The 19,148-nt window shown below is 34.3% G+C and overlaps 1 protein-coding gene across 4 annotated transcripts in view; it reads left to right on the top strand.

The window, feature by feature from the left end:
* Positions 1-19,148, top strand: part of PIEZO2 (piezo type mechanosensitive ion channel component 2) — a 216,519-nt gene that overhangs the window by 182,418 nt on the left and 14,953 nt on the right. For 2 of the 4 annotated variants that reach the window (XM_072411452.1, XM_072411451.1), the window contains 10 exons: positions 2,782-2,885; positions 7,622-7,730; positions 9,273-9,335; positions 12,334-12,500; positions 12,854-13,047; positions 15,957-16,124; positions 16,754-17,134; positions 17,388-17,646; positions 18,141-18,323; positions 18,710-18,968. In XM_072411452.1, coding sequence (XP_072267553.1) covers positions 2,782-2,885; positions 7,622-7,730; positions 9,273-9,335; positions 12,334-12,500; positions 12,854-13,047; positions 15,957-16,124; positions 16,754-17,134; positions 17,388-17,646; positions 18,141-18,323; positions 18,710-18,968 — 1,887 coding nt within the window. Of the gene's footprint in view, positions 1-2,781; positions 2,886-4,307; positions 4,407-7,621; positions 7,731-9,272; positions 9,336-12,333; positions 12,501-12,853; positions 13,048-15,956; positions 16,125-16,753; positions 17,135-17,387; positions 17,647-18,140; positions 18,324-18,709; positions 18,969-19,148 lie in introns of all 4 variants that reach the window. The other 2 variants (XM_072411454.1, XM_072411453.1) reach the window with 2 other exon arrangements.

The following is a 19,148-nucleotide window of genomic DNA, read 5'->3' as shown; positions in this document are numbered from 1 at the left end:
TTGTCATACATTTAAAAATGATTTAGGCACCCAATATAACATGCATTTCACACAATAATAAATCATATTAGTAGTTTTATGTTTATATTTTGCATATCATATTTCATTTTTGTGGCCACAGTTCATTTCAGTAATTTCTGGAAATTTTGAAATGTCGAAACAGCTAATTCTTAATAAACAAGTCAACTTTCTAAAATGAGTTCTGTGGTCTGAATGACTGATTTTAGTATTTGTAATGGGTCTGTTTGGTATAAACCAGTGTTGCTCATACAAGAGCCCCTACAGTTATTACTGTAAGCAGGACTTATTTTTATACTTACCAGAAGTCCTGGTGGCAAGATACCTAATACATGATCTATGAGTTGTATACACAGGAAAATTATGTCTGGGAACGTCTATCACATAGTGATTCATTTGTATATATTATTCTACAATTTATAGCCAGAATTTTAGAGCAAGGTTGTTCAGCTTCATATGAGATAAAGCACCTTTTTAAAATAAGTATTATTATTGTGATATCCCAGGGTCAACTTAATATTTGATGTTGGGAATTACATAGTTGATTCTCCTAAAGACTAGAAAGGATAATTAACCTAAAACCGTAACGTTAAAGTGTACTAGTATAGAAAACAATCCTGTTTTTGATGATTATATAAAGTCAGCACAGAGTAAAACATTCATATTAAGAAACAGTAGTTGTTGTCCTAATGTAAAAGATTATGCAGGGAATAAAGCTGAAAATTAAAAAGGTCAAAGGAATAAAAATAGAACAAAATACAAATACAGTTGGATTTCTGTGTGATGGATGATAAATAATGGGGGCAAACAAATCATTTGTCATTGGTATCTATTTATTATCATCACAGTGACTGTCATCTGGGTGTTAGGCTTAAGTCATGCATTACTTTAGTATATCTTCTCTATGTAAAACATAATGGTGGGGCTGCCTTCACATAATGCTGGCCATCTTTCATTTTGCTGTGTGTATGTTTCCTTAGGCTTGATAACCAAATACAAAATTTGTAGTCAAAGCAATAATGTTCTGCTCAAGGATATAAGGTTATTAACATACATATTAACATGGAGGCGTAAATGGTCTTTTTTAACTAACAGGCACTAAACTTGTGCTTAAACATTCACTCTGCAGTCTGCATTTCTTTACCTGCGTATTTTATCTATCATGTTATCCTTTTATGATAAGTTACAGATGTTTACAATGTTTCTGTTGCTGTTTCTCTGTTTTTTCTTTTTGGGGTGGAAATTATTAAATTGCATCATTCACAAGTTTCCTTGACTTTATCCAGAAATGGATGAAGAATTCAACGGAGCAAAGTTAACACCACTGTTTTTCTAAAAACCAAGTGAAGGGTCAATCATTATTATTGGGTTGGAAACAGTTGGGGCTTTCCCAGGAGATGGCTACAAGTATATAACTCCTCATTAAAATTTATATTAAGGTGTTCATTCCTTAGTAATTGGGAGGATAAAAGAATTTCATTCTGATATCTGAAAATGTCAGCAATTGAGTTCTTTTCACATTAGGAAAAACCCTACCTTACAATATACATTTGGTTGCAAAAAGGGGCCACACAAGAGTTACCGTATACCAAATTTTCTAGTACATATGAGCTTCTAAAACAAAAAGTTGGGAAAACATGGGCCTGAAGCACTTAGGCATGATTTTGTGTTAAAGCATTAGCTTTTTTTGCCTATTGATGTAGGGAAGATTTAAGACCTTAAGGTGCTTACCTTAGCTACTAGAGAGTTTTTGCTTTCTGGAACAGGGAAATGATCATGTTTGTATCCCCAACATGAAATCATCCTTTTTAAAGTTTTTGGGGGAAGAGTCAACAAGCCAGGTTGGATTTTCATGAGCAAATGATTTTTCTTCCCTGACATTGGTTGGCTTCAGGGGTATCAAAAAGTGCTATCACATCTTGCTTACCTAGCATGTAACAAATTAATTTACATACAGTATATGTGCAACTATATTTTATGAGAAAGATCATTTGGTTGCTGGATTATCCAATTGTGACTACCCACTAACCAACATCTGGTTGGGTGTTATTTAGTTGAAATACGTAACCTGGTCAAAACTTGCATTATATTGCTTATGCTATCCTATAAACCTTAGCCTTGTAATACAGTGAATTTATCAACACAGGTTAAGCAACCAAAATAGTTATAATTAAACATGATACTATAGTGTCAGTGCCATGTTTGTGTAGGTACAATCCCGACTATGATCGCAGTAATACAAACCTTTATTACATTAATAGTATTCTTGATATTTGTAACCACTGTTTTTATCATTTTTGTTGTAGTATTTAAAGGCTGGAAAGGTTGATATAAAGAAATACATTTTACTATTGAAAAAAAAATTATTTGTAGTTCAATTTTCTTAATGGGGTTAGTCTGCTCATAGGCAGTTCTGTAGAGCACATACTTACCTGTCATGCAATTAGATAATGTAGGGCTTTTTATTGCAATTATTTAGTCTGGTGGAAGATTGTGAAAAAAAACCTGAGTAGAGTTGGGTAGGCTGCAAAGTAAAAATCTGGGCAGAACAGGAGGTAAGTAAATACTCCTATAAAGCTGCAGGCAAATGAGGTGCCTACAAAATAAAAGTACAATAAACTTTTATAAAAATCACACCGGGTTTCCATATACTCAACATCAGGCATGTGCTCACTGATAATTAGTGTGTTGTTTAATTAGTCCTTGAGATTGTCAAACCTTTCTAAAAGTTCAAGAAGTGAGTAACTACTTTATCTTGCTTAGTGGTCAGAAGCGGTGATTATTATTTGTTTGAGACGGACAGTGAAGAGGAAGAAGATGATGACAATAAAGATGAAGATGAGACGAGAAGGAGGTCTGCTTTCCAGGTAGGTTTGGACCAGGAAGCAGTGTGAACAACAAGCACATTTTCTTACTGTAAAGGAACGCTTGTATAATTTTGTACATAAGGTGTCTGGTTCTGTTTTTATATAGTTATCACTGAAATGAACACTTGATTCATTCAGTTTCAATGCTGCTTGCCTATAGCATTGACCAAACCCTTCATTGTGAGAAAGGTGTTTTTGGTATAAGCCTATCTTCACTTTTACTGGAAGAAGTTCTGAAAAATAAAGTTTTAAAACAAACTTTATTTCCCAGTATTAAAGGATAGAAGAAAGTGAAGAAGCACATTTTGGCATTGCTTTAATTTGCTTAAACTTTTACACATTGAAATAAGTTAATATGTTAACGCCAGTTTTCTCTCAGGGTAATAACTTATATGACAATTACTCAAAATAAAGTGAAAATACTCTTATATAATAACTTTTTAAGTAGGGGTTCCTGTAGTAATGGCTTTATGAATTGACTTGTTAAAACACTTTTGAAAAACTTTTACTAGATATATGTTTTTTTTCCAGTTTAGGGGTATTTATAAAGCAGTAAATTTAAGATTCACTAAAATCTCGCCCTGATAGAGATTCAATTTAGAGATAATCACATTTAAGTGAATATCAGATTCACTGCCCTATAAACAGACCCCTAAATCTGTTTGGTTTATTAGACATCAATATATAAAATCTATAAGAAATACACAGTGAAATAGGGGTTAGTGTTGAGGTAGAGTTACATTTGGTTGATGTTATAAATAAAATTTCAGTTGTTTTTGGGTTTAGACTTGATTTTTGGAGTTAGGGTGAGGGATATATGTTAAGTTAGGTATTAGGATCTTTTTTTAAGGTTTTAAGGTTAGGGTTTAGGTCAGGTAGGGGGGAAGGTATTAAGAGGTAGGATTATAATGGTAGGGTTCAGCGTAAAGGTACATTTTAATTACTTTTGTGTAAAGTATATAAAGGTATACTTTTTTTTTGGGGGGGGGGGGGGGAAGTTAGGGGATTCAGGTAGAGAGAATGAAGTTATATGGGGATGTACAGAAGGAAAAAGAATATACATTTAGGTACATGCCTATCATGGCAAGAAGAACAAATGTGTGGTGTTTATCAGGAGATAAAGGATACTGTGCCAATAGCCTACCCATTATGCACATACTTTTCTAACTGTTCATTTGTTAAGCACAACACAAATATTAGACATTTGTTTACCAGGCACCACCATGCATGATGTTCTAGCAACTCTAACACAAATAACCTTTCTGCTAAATCTGAAAAAAACACATATACGACCAATGATGTGTTCTCACAACTAATGTCAAGTTTGCTGTTATTGTACTTTTCTGTGTGGTTTAAGATTTAGTCATTATCCTAAATGTTCACTGTTTTCTACTAATTCCTATTGCTTTGTCCTTCTTTTAGAGAGCTATTGGAAAATTTGCTTCAGCCATTTTAGCCTTGCCAAAGTCTGTCATTAAACTGCCTAAAACAATTCTTCAATATTTAATCAGAGCTGCAAAGGTATACATCAGGAATTTTGATAGTATGTGCAAACTGTTCTGTAGGAGTAGTGTGCGTTAGTGCCTATACCCTCTCAAATGCCTCATTTGTACTTTCTCCAAATATAATTTCCAGGCATGTATATAAACAAAATTTGGAATGCAGGCCACTATTTGAAAATCACAGTTGATTTAGCTCTCTTTTTTTCTAAATACATGTCTTTTACTCAATTCACATTGTTAAAGGGGAAAGGCAAATGTAAGCATTGCTCTCTTTTCATAGTTTCATATTTATTGAATAATCGTATCATGTGCATGCACCCTCAGGGGTAGTAGGTAGTTTTGTTCTATATTCTATTCTCAGGAAGCTGGTTGGACATATGGTAATTTAGGCAACCATGCTGTATTAATATTGGTTTTGTTTTAAAACAGGGTTCTATATAGCTAAGTTGCATTCATTGCTGGATGCCAAGGCATTTGTATAGCCATGTGTTGATGGGCAAATGGCCTGTTTCCTACACAAAGAACATCACAAACCCCAAGAGAAAGTTTCTGTATTGGATAATACCTGTTACCTGGAAAAACAATAATGACAATTCTTAATAGCAATTCACTAGGGTTCATCGCCGATGCCTAAAGATTTCGACTTTCAGTGATGAGCTATACCACTTATGGATCATGGTTCTTCTTTGTGAATTGCACATTTCACGTGTAAGTCAACTCTGTGTTCTATATTCATTGTTCTCCCCAGCCCCTTTTAGCTGGGTTCACCACCTGGAACATTTCAGTAACCCCCTGCCTTTTTTAAGTAGTTACTGAAGAGTTGGGTCTTAATACAAGGGGCTGCCAGCCCTCTACAATTTCTTTGCATACGGCTTAAAGAGTTTCTGGTGAACACTGCATATTTTATTGATTTGATAATCAGGTATTAGCCATGCATTAGCTTTCAATCTTGTTGGTATGATAGAAAAATTACTATAATTCAGGACTCTAATTTCTGCAGATTCAGCTTTCCATGACATACCAGATTTTTCCATGGCAGTTTTAACTGGCCGGAAATGTCAACTCTGTGTGTCTACTTACTAAAGTGCAAAGTAAGGTGAAATCAATTGAAGTTAAACTTCGGCCTGGTTTACTAAAATAAACTAATTTTTTAGCCATTTGTTCATGGTTTTAATTTAGTTTTAATTGAGTTTTAATGGCTGAAAAAAGGCCAGCTGCATTCTGCAAGATATATGCATCATACTAACAGGTTGACCTCCAATGTTGCTGAAACTGATATTAAATAATATGTGTCTTTGGTCTATTGTATCTGCTTGTATTTAGGTAGTGTTGTTGGTAGTGTGTATTAATCAGCTAATTTGAGGTAGCAGTGTAAACAGATGGTAAACTCTTTTTTTTAAATTAGCATATCCAATACTGTGTTATAATACTGCTTCGGCAAGTTTAGTTACGTGTTAGAATACTGTCATGAATGGGAAGAACCATTTCCTTTTTCTTAAATAGGACTTTATAAATTAACCTGTTATCTCAACTATTTAAAAGTTGTACTTATTGTTTTTCTATAAATCTGGTAAAAAGCATTATCTCCAGCTTCTCTGAGACCCTTCTTTGGTTATATCTCCTTATGCATGCATTTTGGGGATGCTTGTAATTTTGCATGAAAACAATATTTCTCTTAACTGCTTTTTATGTTATCTTGCATGTTGCCATGTATTATGCAATGCCAACCTACAGTATTTTCATTTGTTGGTACAAATGATAATCTGTCTTTGAACTTTGATCTATCTCTATACAATGTTATATTTTGTCCATGGTAAACATTCAGTTAATGTATTGTTCAATTACAAAGTAAAAAGTTGTTAAGTTTTAAGAGTTGTTAAGTTTATAATAGCTGGAGATCCATGTTAACTCCCTATACACAAAATGTTATCAAAAAACAAAGACAGAAACTTTAGAGGAAGCATCTTTTAGGATAAGTTCTTAGAACAGCAACTATAAACTTTTCAACACTGCATTAAATTGAATACTATAAAATAAATTCCTGCATTACCAATCCCAGTGTATATTAATTATAGTCAAGTAACTAGCATTGTAGAAGGGTATTAGGTATAGCACCATATTTGACAATTAGACAATTTTTGCAGATTGCTTTGTATAGGTATGGAATTTTTAGATCCCTTTATTCAAACATTTGACAAATAAAGTGATTGTGGTTTGCAGTGATGTCATAATGTAGCATGTACATAAGGAATAAAATAGCACAACTTATCACATATGTAAAACTGTAAATGAGTGTAAATGAGAAGTCACTGAGAGGTAACCTATAGCTGCATATACAAAAATAACATTTTTACAATGTAACAAAATTTACCTTTTTAAATTTAGGTTCGTATAACTTTTTTCTTTCTAAAAATATGATTTTGTTGTTTCTAAACTAGCTTTTGTGATTTAGTTTAAATTCTCTGGCATATATATGTAAATAAGTCTTATGTGTATCTATCGATTATGCCATTAGTAGTTCTAAATAAAAAAATAACAGTAATCAAGGTTGTAAAGTGACTGCCATATCTGCTTTGGATGTACATTTTATCATTTAAGTCTTAAAATTAGATAATCCCATTGTTAGGCTGCATAAAGACTGATTAGATCAGTGATTTAATAAATTCTCTATTTTTACTTTAAAATGTTACCATTTATTCTTGAGCAGGTTAGGGAAAAAATGGATGTGTTTCTATGTGAAACACAGTACAGTATTTTTGGTTTGTTCTGTCTTTATAATATCCGTTTTTCTCACCCAAATGCAAACACAAACACAAAATATATGGTTGCATTACATAGATAAATAAAAAAATATGTTTATAGAAATAAAATACTTTTGAACACTCCAGAAGCTCTGAGCAAGTTTCACAAAACTAAAAAAAATGGATAAATTCTGATGGATGCAGCCATTTATCAACCCAGACACTGAATACTGGATTTGGGCTGGTTACTAAATCAGGTAAATGTACATAGCAAAGTAAATGTTCATTAATTAAATTAAGCTATGTTTTACTTTGAACACCGATTCATGCGCAGAGACCCAATTCAGAGTGTAGTCAGTATTTATAGAATAAGACCAAACATCTCACAATACATATCCAAACATCAAACAATCAGTTTCCCGTATTAACATATATTTCTATCCATATCCAATGTAACACTGATATTTCATTAAAATAACTGTGTTTTGTTTAGTTTATTTATCAAGCCTGGATTACAGATCCTAAAACTGCCCTGAGACAAAGACGAAAGGAAAGCAAAGAGGAAAAACAGAGGGAAATGAGACGCAAGGGAATTGCAGAAGGTACAGCTCACCATATCAAAATATAAGGATACCCCAGTGTTTTGTGTTAAAAATAAATCTTTATTTTTGTGTGAATCTATATGTGAAAATTATTCATTATTGTTTAGCTAATCACAACCAGTATTTATTTAAGCATTTTGTTACAATAAGCATTTACGACTGTATTAATTTATTTTATTCCACTTACCTATTTAACAACTGGTAAATAATCAGCCATAAAGGGTGAATTGTTGGCAAGGAAGTGGCTCTGGTCTGATAGAATAGCATTACGAAGGTGCATTAAAGAGACACTCTCATCTTGCCTATGGACATCAAGGCAACAGTGACACAAATGGCACAAGCTTATCCTGACCCCTCTGCATCCCAGCAGTCCCTCCTTCTCCTTTTTCCTTCTAAGTCACCACTAAAATCAGTGTTGTTGGCAACCCAGGGAAATGGTTACAGAACACAAAATCACCAGCATCCAAAATGCAGATTCCTTTTTTTTTTATTGTTGGAGTCACAACGTATTGAAGAAAAGCTAACATATTGGGGCCAATCAGGGTTCCTTCCTCAATGCAACATATTGACAAAAAGTAAAGTATAAACAAAGGATATGCCCCTAAAACCTGTAACCCCCCCCCCGCTGGAAATGAGCAATTACCCAGATGTGGCAATCTAATCAAGAAAGGGACATACCTGAAGCCTACAATGGATAAAGGGCACTGATACAAAATGTAAAAAAACAATACCTGTGCGCTATTTTCTTTTGGCAGATTTTGCATTCAATGCTTTTATATTTGGAATCCATGCTGCTTATCCCTTGGGAATTTTAGGTAATTTGCATTCACCTATTGCCAGATCTGGGTGATTGGATATGACTGGGTTGACTGGATTTTGGGGTTACCAGGGGTGGGGAAGCTAGGATTAAGGGGGTAATTTTTCTTCGTATATAGGTATTGTGCATACTTTACTTTTTGTTGCTATGTTGCCTTGAGGATGGGACCCTGAGCAGCTTCAAAACATTGGCTGGTCTTTAACATGTTGTGCTTTTATATTAAAACAAAAAAAACTGTACTTTTGAGTGTTAATATTTTTTCTTTTTCCATGAGCTTCCCACAATACAGCATCTGTGACGGTCATTTAAAGCACCCTTTACTCTATTACATAGATTACCTAAGTCTGCTGTAAGGAGTGAATTTCTTTCGCAGAATCCCTTGGTTAAGTGACATTATTACCTGGTAATTGGCTTTAAGAACCTGAACAATCTTACAGGGAAGATAGTCACATGCCGTGTCAGGTATTGTGGACAATTGCAATGGAGCAAAGGGGGGGTGCTGATAGGGTGAGTATAGGGAGTGAAGGGGGGGAGGGTGGGTGCTGGCACACATACGCAATGAGAATGTTTCTTCAAATGACATGTAATATGTAGGAAAGAAGCAGAGTATGCAAATATGACTGCCTCTCCATACCATCTGTAATTACAATTTATATGTTTTTAAAAATAATTATGCATGAAAAATGTGATATATAATAATAAAATTACTATGTCGTGCCTTTCAGGTCATATTATTATAGAATGTGAAGACAAAGAAGACCATGGCAAAAAAAAGTCAGACGGCCCAGGTAGGTTGATGACTTTATGGTCCTGATTGAATTGTCTATGTGCAATTAGGTAATATATTTTAGATTTATAGGTTCTTATTCAAATATCACCTGTATAAATATAACAGATTGCTGCCGGCTGAACCATTGTTATTATTTAATACCTGTTCTAATTTCATTGATGTCTGAAGCTACTATTATAGACGTCAAATCATCATCACTTTATATTCTATTCTACATAGTATGAAATTGTCAGTGTGGTCTTAAAGATCCAAGGTACACTGGTACAGTAATATCTGCAACCTAGTAGATTATTGCAGTAGCCTACACTAGTGGTTGACCTGACCATTTAAACAAGGTTGTTGCATATCCCATAATTGTAAAGTTGGAGTTGCCCCCCCCCTCCCCCACACACTTTACAGCTTCCATTACAGCCTCCCCAACATTTATTAGTGTGTATTTGGAAATATATGCCCATTTATCCACAAAGGCATTTGTGAAGTCAGGCACTGGCTGACTTCAGACTCATATTCGACAGGCAGACCTGGCGCACATTGGATGTCTTGACTTATAGCATTACCTGGAAACACCTGAACTCTATAAATAAGAGTGGTATCCACATACTTTTAGCCACGTAGTGAAGTTGTAATGGCTAGGTGTTGTAAATATTTTTGCATGTAGTCCCCACCAGATGATGCTTGCGTAAATGGACCTTCTGTATTCTACATTCCTGTGTGGCTTTATTCTTGCTGAAAAAGTTCACCATCCAGGGTTTAGCTGTGCCATATAGTTTTGGCTGTGCATGTTTTGAGCTTCTAATTCCTAGCATTATTATTTTGTGGGAATAAGGGATGTGGAATGTTGCACTAACGTCCAATGTGCCAGCTTCACTCTCTGCACTTTTTTGTTCTCCACTTTCAGAAACTTTTTTAACAACGCCAGACTTACCAAGCTGAAAATAGGGTTTGGACCCTGGCAGACAGCCTGGCTTAAATTGGTGATCAGAAACTCCATTCACCTAACAATAAGTTCTCATAGACTTACAATGTGGCCGCCTTTCTTTTTAAACAGTGGCAATAGGTGTTTAAAACAAACACCTGATTTCTATTTTCAGCTTTCTCCAAGTTTAGACACCGTTTTTTCTGGGAAACAGACTGCCGGCTAATAAATGACATACTTAGTAATTTATGATACTAGCCATGATATGAGGCGGCTACATTCCCTAAAGAGAGGTAGAATGACTCTAGGCATAGGCATCTCATGTACTTCTCATGTAGGTAAAAAAATCACTGGAAGGATTGGGGAATACAGTGTATAAAGATTAAATAAGAGAAAGTAAAATATAAACTGACCATGATAATTTTGTTGATTTTGTTTTAATTGTGACACAGTAATAAAAGATTACTGCCTGTAGAAAAAAAAAAAAAAAGAGACAAAAGCAAACGAAAGTCATAGCACTGTTTACAAGGTCTTATAACTGATATGTGGATATAAAAATGTTAATGTTATGCTATGACATTTTCTTGGTACTATCCTTAACACTTAAATTACATAATTAATTAATGGTTTATCCTCAGTTCATATCACCTTTTGAAAAAAGTTGTATTATATAGTCTCCTGGTTAAAGATGTCATTAAAATCTATTTGTAGAGTTACTGTATTTTATCTGAGATACACAGGGCCCCACAGTTAAAGACCTTAAAGTTAGTTCTTAGCTAATATAATGTGACTTTTTCTTCTGCTACTGTCTATAAATCATATGTAATACTCGCTGTTCTTTGCTATATATAGTTATGCTTAAGAACTACTATATTTTACACATAGACATTTGTGCATCTTAATGTTAAAGGTTTGGCAGCAGTCATAGCTAGCCTTTCCAAGAGTTTGGTTAGTACAAAGGTCAATACCCTAAAACTTATAGGAAAAATACTTAAAGTCCGTGTGTTTAGCAATACCACAAAAGCCACATGTTAGAAAGTAGCAGTGGGTTACTGGATATACAATCACACACAAAGACAGCTTTAAGGATTTGAATTAAAGTCAGTTTGTGACAATTTCAAAGAGAATTCCGTGTTAAATGTGGTTCCACATGAATTGCTTCAGACCATTAGGTAAACTAGTTTATTATAGCTTTAAGAAAGCTTTGTAAATGGGTCTTTGTAATATACTTAACCGAAAATTCAATCCATTCATCAGACACTTCTGTGTAGAAAATGATAATCAGGTTTTCTTAGTAGGTTATATACACACGTCCATCTTTCACGATCCTTTCCAACGACTAATACAGCACCATTCTATGCTATAGAGGGGATGGGAAGAACGACGGAGCAGTACCCCCCTGCGCTCTTTACCCCTTCACTTCCCTTACGATCGTTCGTTGTCCATCGGCCATGGATCTGCCTGGGCGGTTGTTCGGGCAATGGACGACGAGCACTGTACACACGCAAGATTCTCATACGATATTGACCCTGAGCCAATTATCCGTCGGGAACAATTGCACAATTGTGTACCTAACCTAATTACCAACGCCTTATCTGGGTGTTTATTCTATATTGATTACATGACTATAAAAATTATTGATCTTTATAGATAAACAACCTAGAGTCAATATATTAGAACAATAGTGTTTGTACAAAAATAATATTTTTTTAATTTCCCGCTTACAAAAGGTAAACAGAGAACAGGACGGTCACCTTTAAATAGGATTGTTTATGGGCATTTTACCACTTTCCAAATGCTAGAGGATGTATTTTCTTTACAGCCCCAAAAGAAGACTCTGGTATGGACTGTTCCATTGGAATGAATAGTAATTTCAAACATGGGCATTTAAACCCTGGGTAGTCATTGTACAGAAGATTGTATTTCCCTATATATAATGCTAACTTAACAAACATGTTTACAAAGTATGGCTTTAGATATTACAACATTCTTAATGCATTTTGTGGTTTATTATTATTGATAATATTCAAAATATTATAGTTGATTATTATTCAAAATGATTTTTTATCTCCACTTGCAGATAACATCATCAAAAGGATATTTAACATTTTGAAGTTTACATGGGTCCTTTTCCTTGCCTCACTTGATAGTTTTACTGCCTGGCTCAACTCAATTTCACGAGAGCACATTGATATCTCTACAGTACTAAGGATAGAGCGCTGTATGCTCACAAGGGAGATTAAAAAGGTAATTTAGAAATCAACTACTGACGGAGTAGAGGCTAATCATATATTAACATTAATATTACCTTATTTCATGTCTGATCACTTCAGTATTTACTAGAGAGGAGATTGTTCAGATATCAAAAGTATATTTAAAGCAAAGCCAAGTTTTTTTACTTAATAATATTAATAATAATTTCTTACTGAATAATTATTTTTTTGAGGAAAGTAAAAGAGTAAAGGGTTTCTACTCCTTTATAATATCAGCTCTAAAAAATTGACATATTTATGAGTAGACTAATACAGTACCAGATTTTAACATTTTTATTGTTCATTCATAATGCCTACCTTGTAAAAAATAAATATATTACTTTTTAGGGTAATGTTCCCACCCGGGAAAGTATTCACATGTATTATCAAAACCACATCATGATGACACTTTCAAGGGAGTCGGGACTAGACAGAATCGATGATGAGCCTGGTCCAACATCATCACATGCAACCAGTGGCAACATTTCCAGCAAAAGAATGGACAGTGCAGATTCTGCTGCTTCTCATGACAGCATGTCCAGGTAAAGACAGCCCTAATTGCTGAAGATGGTGATTGCTATAAAACAATTTGGTATTACATTTTAATATACGTGCATACAATTCCTCTGTTTTTATAAAGAGAAAGAACAAGACAAGAAGACACCTTTGTGAATATAACCAGGATTATATTTCCTAGGTACCTGTGTGTGCCGAATCTCAATCTTCAAAAACCCTCCGTCTTTTTTCACAAAACATAGCTGATAACTTGAAGCATGATAAACAAGTACTAGTTTAAAAAAATGACATTTGAGATGTACAGTCTACCACCAATAAACTTTAACTGCAGAGAACCCCCAGAATATATATGTATGACGTTTATGCCAAAACCCACTGAATTAATGCCTGAGATCACCACAGACATCCAAAGATGACCAGAGAAAGTTAAAGGCTACAACAAAAAGAAAATACAAATCATTAATGCCATGCTTTGGTGCTGGATATTTTACCATGCATTTTTAGGCTCTAACCCTATACCCATTGGTATAGTTTGCATTTACCAAATCCATGCTAAATGCAGCCTACATTTAACCTTGTTTACTATAGTATTGTAATGTAATATACCGTTTTATTTGAAGTAAATCACTGATTTATCAAGTAATGTCTGATAGTACTGATACCCAAACTGATAGTTCTGTGACAGTTATATATAAATTAACCCCAAAGCAAAAGTAGTAGAGCATGTGCAAATGATCAAAGTATATATGAAATACTAACAACAACAAGAATATAAAATACATGGTTAACAGATGTCCCAGCATCTCTTCTACTTACTTTTCATTATAGAAGTATTAGAATAACATATTTTCCCAACCATTTGAAAATGTATGAGAACATTTCCAAGGATATGGTTTTCCAGGTACATTTTCATAACCTTTGTCTGTACTTTGAAATCTCAACTAATGGCAGTTAAAGGTAAGGGTTACAAAATGCTGAAACAGGTTGAGCTGTAAAGCCTGTTGTGAAGCATTTGAAAAATACAAAGTACGAATAGTGCTATATACACACATATCAAATAATTTCTTTAATGTTGTCATATAAAGTTTATTAATCCAAAAATGCCAAACATATAATTGAAATGACACGATTTTAGATTTGGCTTTAAACATCTGAATTTTCTAATTCTGTCTAAATTTTATTCTTACAAATTTTGTGATCCATTCTATATCTGTAAAGCTCTAATAGGCATTTCCCATTATTGTTTAACAAGATAATTAGGTAGTTGTGGTATTAAAAGAAGTGTTCAAAAACATCTCATCTTTGTTCCTAAAAAAAATATTTTTTACTTGGCAGGTTCAGTTATTAACGCAAAATACATCTCAGACATTGTCAAGCTTGCTCATTATGTGCAAGAAATTGTAACTGTCATAAGTTTCAGAACTTTGGATGGGAATCAGACAGTTATTGCCTCCTTTCAACTAGGTCCAATAACTTCTGCTAGCAGAGCTATGAGAAAATGTAATGTGTTTTAAATATCCCAAAGCTAAAATATTGTATTACTTTAGTAACCCTGAACATTTTTCTCTCTTAAAACATGTATGTGTTTAATTTATAGATTTAAAGTAACATGAAACCGAAAAACAAATAGGTAATAGGAAAAGCAAAATATTGTTTTAGCAAATAAAATTGTTTGAAACAAACAAGACAATTTTAACTTTCTTTGTCGTAAAATAATGTGTATGGTGATTTTCAGTCATTTACAGATTTCAGTTTTCTATTTTAAGGAATTTGATTTGAACAAGCAGGGCTTTTTTTGCCGAAGGGACAAGACCTGTTCACAATTTTTTAATAACTATCATGGTCCTTGCCTCATCCCAGTGTGGGATGCCAGGACATGCTGGGTATCCTGGCATCTCCTGGTGTTGCCAGGACTGAATGAACTCCTGCTCTCAAGTTTACGTCATCCCGGTCTGGCCAATCAAGATGGCCAAAGATCTTGCAGCCAAAAGAATTGCTTCTACTAGATGCCAAATCTGCTTGTTAGAGAATTTCATATAAATTCTTCTTGCTAGATGTGAAAGACTCCTTGATTTTACAAAAATACAAATTCCAATAATCGGATAACATATTACAGCATATTTTTCTGTACAAAATGAGTTCTGCGTGCTCTGTGATGCTAAAGTTTGGTAACCTTGTTCCTAGTGGCAAAATGTCATCCAAATCTGTGGCATTATACATTTGTGGATTGTTCTTCCCACTTTATCACTAACAATTCCATACCATGGATTTGTATTAGTTTATATTCATTGGGACAGTTGCAGTTAAATTACTAGAACTAGGCGTATTTCTATAAATTACTTTACATTGTGGAATATCATTAGGAGGAAATATTAGCAGTATTCATTGCAATATTTGTTTGCAATATTTTAATGTTTAGATTTTGTTTTTTTAATTACTAGCTATTTTTCAGTTGTGACAAGTAAAGTAAATTAATATATATATATATATTCACCTAAATATAAATAGCTTACTGTTACAGATGTATGCACCCACCTACATTTATTTTGCATCCAAATAAGTATTTGCCAAACAGGTGCACGTACCCCTGTTCACTGCAGTTAACATAATTTTTGCCTTTTTAACTGCCTTAGACGCTAAAAGCAATCCAGACACAAGGGAGTAAGTAGAAGAGGGGATTTGTCAATTGAGCAAAAAAGACAACGTGTACCTGTTTCTGCAAGTAACCTTATCTTGAAGTAATATAAATATGCAGTTTGCAATCTGTTTGAATTTTTTTTATGGTATCTTTACCAAATGATACATATTAACATAGTTTGTGTGCTTTTCATGTGCTTGTCCTTTTGTTTATTGCATGAAATCATGTCAGATTTTGTAGAAAACATTTTGCTTGCTTCTTACTTATTGTTGTCTTTGTGACTATTTGCGCTGCTAGCTGCAACACTGAAGCAACCATGCTGTTCTCAAGGCAATCTACGCTTGATGATTTAGATGGACCAGACTCTATACCAAAAACAAGTGAGCGTGCGCGACCTAGGCTTCGTAAAATGTACAGCATGGACATGTCCTCTTCGTCTGCTGACAGTGGCAGTGTAGCATCCAGGTGCTTTATCCATGCATGCTTATTTTATTCACAAATTCATTACTCAACATATGTGCTCTACCTGCATTTTTACATCATGTCAGTCAAAATTCCAAAAATTGTATCCTGTCTGCATGTTGCTTAAAATTCCAATTGAAGTTTAGTTAAATTGAAAGCATTTGCCATTTTAATTTATAACAAACTGTATGATGTAAAATTTAGGCCCAAGGCATACTGTCAATGAACCCTTTTATAAACAAGTATTTTACCAATCTGCTTGATGCTATGCCTTCGTACCCCCAGCATCAAACACCATTATATCAGTCACCGCAGCCCTTTTCCTTTAACACGATCACACAAATACAACAAACCTTTGCTGTTATAAAGAGTGCTGCTGTGGACAATTTTGCAATCCTATTGGGCACATGCGACGGTTCCGTTCTTCACACCATACATTTTGTTTTGGTGGAAAAGTTGATGAAGACTGAATGAAGCAATTTTAAAACTTTACTCAAAAGTATGTTAATTTGTAACAAACATTTATTAGAATTTATCATTTTAAAACTGGCAAAACTGGCAATTTCAAAAATTGAAACGTCCTGAACATATCTTATTTCCTCTCAGTATGTCATATACTTCTTCTTACATAGTGAGCCAACACAGTGCACCATGGTTTATTCAAGGCAAGGGACAACTGAGACTATTGAGGAGGTAGAGGATGAGCAAGAGGAAGAACACTTGAGTCCAGTTACAAGAACAGAAACTGAGGAGGAGGACTATAGTGCTGATTTGGATGGAACTACCTATACACATGATTCAGACTTGCCTTTATATGCAGCAGATGGAGACCTTCCACCATCCTACAGCAAAGCTGTTAGCTTTGAGCAGCTTTCATTTACTTCCCGTGATGAATCTGCTGACAATAATCTTATGGTTTTAAGCCCTGATGACAGCCGCATTGACAAACTTCATGATTCTATACTTCCACCTCTTACGCATGAATTAACTGCAAGTGAGCTGCTTCTAAACAAGTAAGTGTGGATCTTTTAGGAGGAATTATTTTATAATATTGCTGCATAAATTTCGGCATAGTTAGGTTTTAACTTAAGTATTTTGGTATTTATGGATATAGAGTGTAAAGCATACCAAAATTTCTTTTTATGCCTTTACCCACTTTAAATGCCAAAGAGCTTATGCTTTAATGGAGGGGTGAGGAAATAAAATGCAAAACCTTTACCTTTTTATTGTTCCATGAAATCAGCTAAATTTTTTGTTTTTGTTCAGAATGTTTCAAGATGAAGAGCTGGAAGAATCAGAAAAGTTTTACTCTGGACAACCACGCTTGCTACAACTAATATATGCACTGTACAACACATTAGTGGCTAGATCAGAAATGGTGTGCTATTTTGTTATTATCCTCAATCATATGATTTCTGCTTCTATGATAACATTGGTGCTGCCAATCCTCATATTTCTGTGGGCCATGTTATCTGTGCCACGACCCAGCAAACGGTTTTGGATGACTGCCATTGTATATACTGAGGTATGTAGAGTGTTGTCTCCAATGTCAACATTACATAAACATTTACGCCAAATTCCTATATTATGGTATTTTCCTTCTCATACGTCTCATATAAAACAGTGCAATCATCATCATCAATAAGATCTAATGCTTCTTTTAACATTATGAAACACTACAATATTTCAATGCATTTGTAATACTAGAATATGACTTATAAGTAGACAGAAACCTTGGCTTGAGAGTAGCCTAAATGCAAATACCTCTCAAATTAAGCATCAGTTCTGACCATTCAGAAATCAGAATTGCCTGCTGGCCCATTCTGTCTTTAATAAATGTTGATGGTCAGCTTTCCAAAAAAAGAAAGGACTTAACTGAGAACCAGTGCACTCTCAATCAAGAAAAAGATGTGAGAATTCAGAGTAAAGTTCACCCTGCCAGTATAAAATATCAGATGCTGAATAACACATTAGTAACTATAATGTGCCTATAAATTACATGATTCTGTTTTATTGTAGGTGACTATTGTGATCAAGTACTTTTTCCAATTTGGATTCTTCCCATGGAATTTTAACTTGGAATTATTCAAAGACAAACCTTACCATCCTCCCAACATAATTGGTGTAGAGAAAAAAGAAGGCTATGTCCACTATGATCTGGTTCAACTGCTTGCTCTGTTTTTTCATAGATCTATCTTAAAGGTAAGCTTCAAAGAACATCATCCATGAACCTAATACACAACACTGTCTCTATCAGAACCATTCCAGAGCCCAAGCTGTTACCTTTATAGTTCAAACTGGAAGGGAATAGGGCTGGCCATTGAAGGGTACTTATTATCATTATTGCTCTTCCTGGTCTTTTAGAGATATTCTACTAACATAAAAAAGGTTTGGTTCAAAAAGACCTTTCTATACTTTTAACCACATATAAAACACATACAAAACTCTATCAAGACCAAAATGTCCTATTTTGTATTGTCATTCTGTGATTGTATACTAATCATATGTTGGTATGACTGACATTTGGAAAACAGTTTAAAATTAATTGCTTTTTAATAACTTTCGTCTTCCTTTCCTTTTTTCTTTAGTGTCATGGTCTTTGGGATGAGGACAAAATCACCGACAATACCACCCATAGGGATGAATCAGATGGTGAGATCTCAGAAGTTTCTGGAAGAAGAGATTCTGTTGGATCATTAAAATCAGTCAATCTGGCAGCCTCAGCAGAGTCAATCCATGTTCACTTTCCAGAAGAAAAGACAGCTGTGAGAAGAACAAGTTCTAGCTGTGGATCCCAAATATCTCGCAGGTCCAGTTACTCCTCTTCACACAACAGATCAAAGAGAGGTACATATTTTTATAAAGTTTAAACACACAAAGTAATAGACATAACAAAAGTGTTTCTATTACCACTTTCCTGTGTATAATTTACTGCATTGTAAATGTATTCTCATTGCCTAATATACATAACTGCAGGGTCACATATGTTTGATGTGCATATGCAATGCTGACATGGATTGTATAAAA

This window comes from Pyxicephalus adspersus, chromosome 5, assembly GCF_032062135.1.
Source record: "Pyxicephalus adspersus chromosome 5, UCB_Pads_2.0, whole genome shotgun sequence".
Lineage (NCBI taxonomy): Eukaryota > Metazoa > Chordata > Amphibia > Anura > Pyxicephalidae > Pyxicephalus > Pyxicephalus adspersus.
This window is presented reverse-complemented; position numbering and strand designations above follow the sequence as displayed.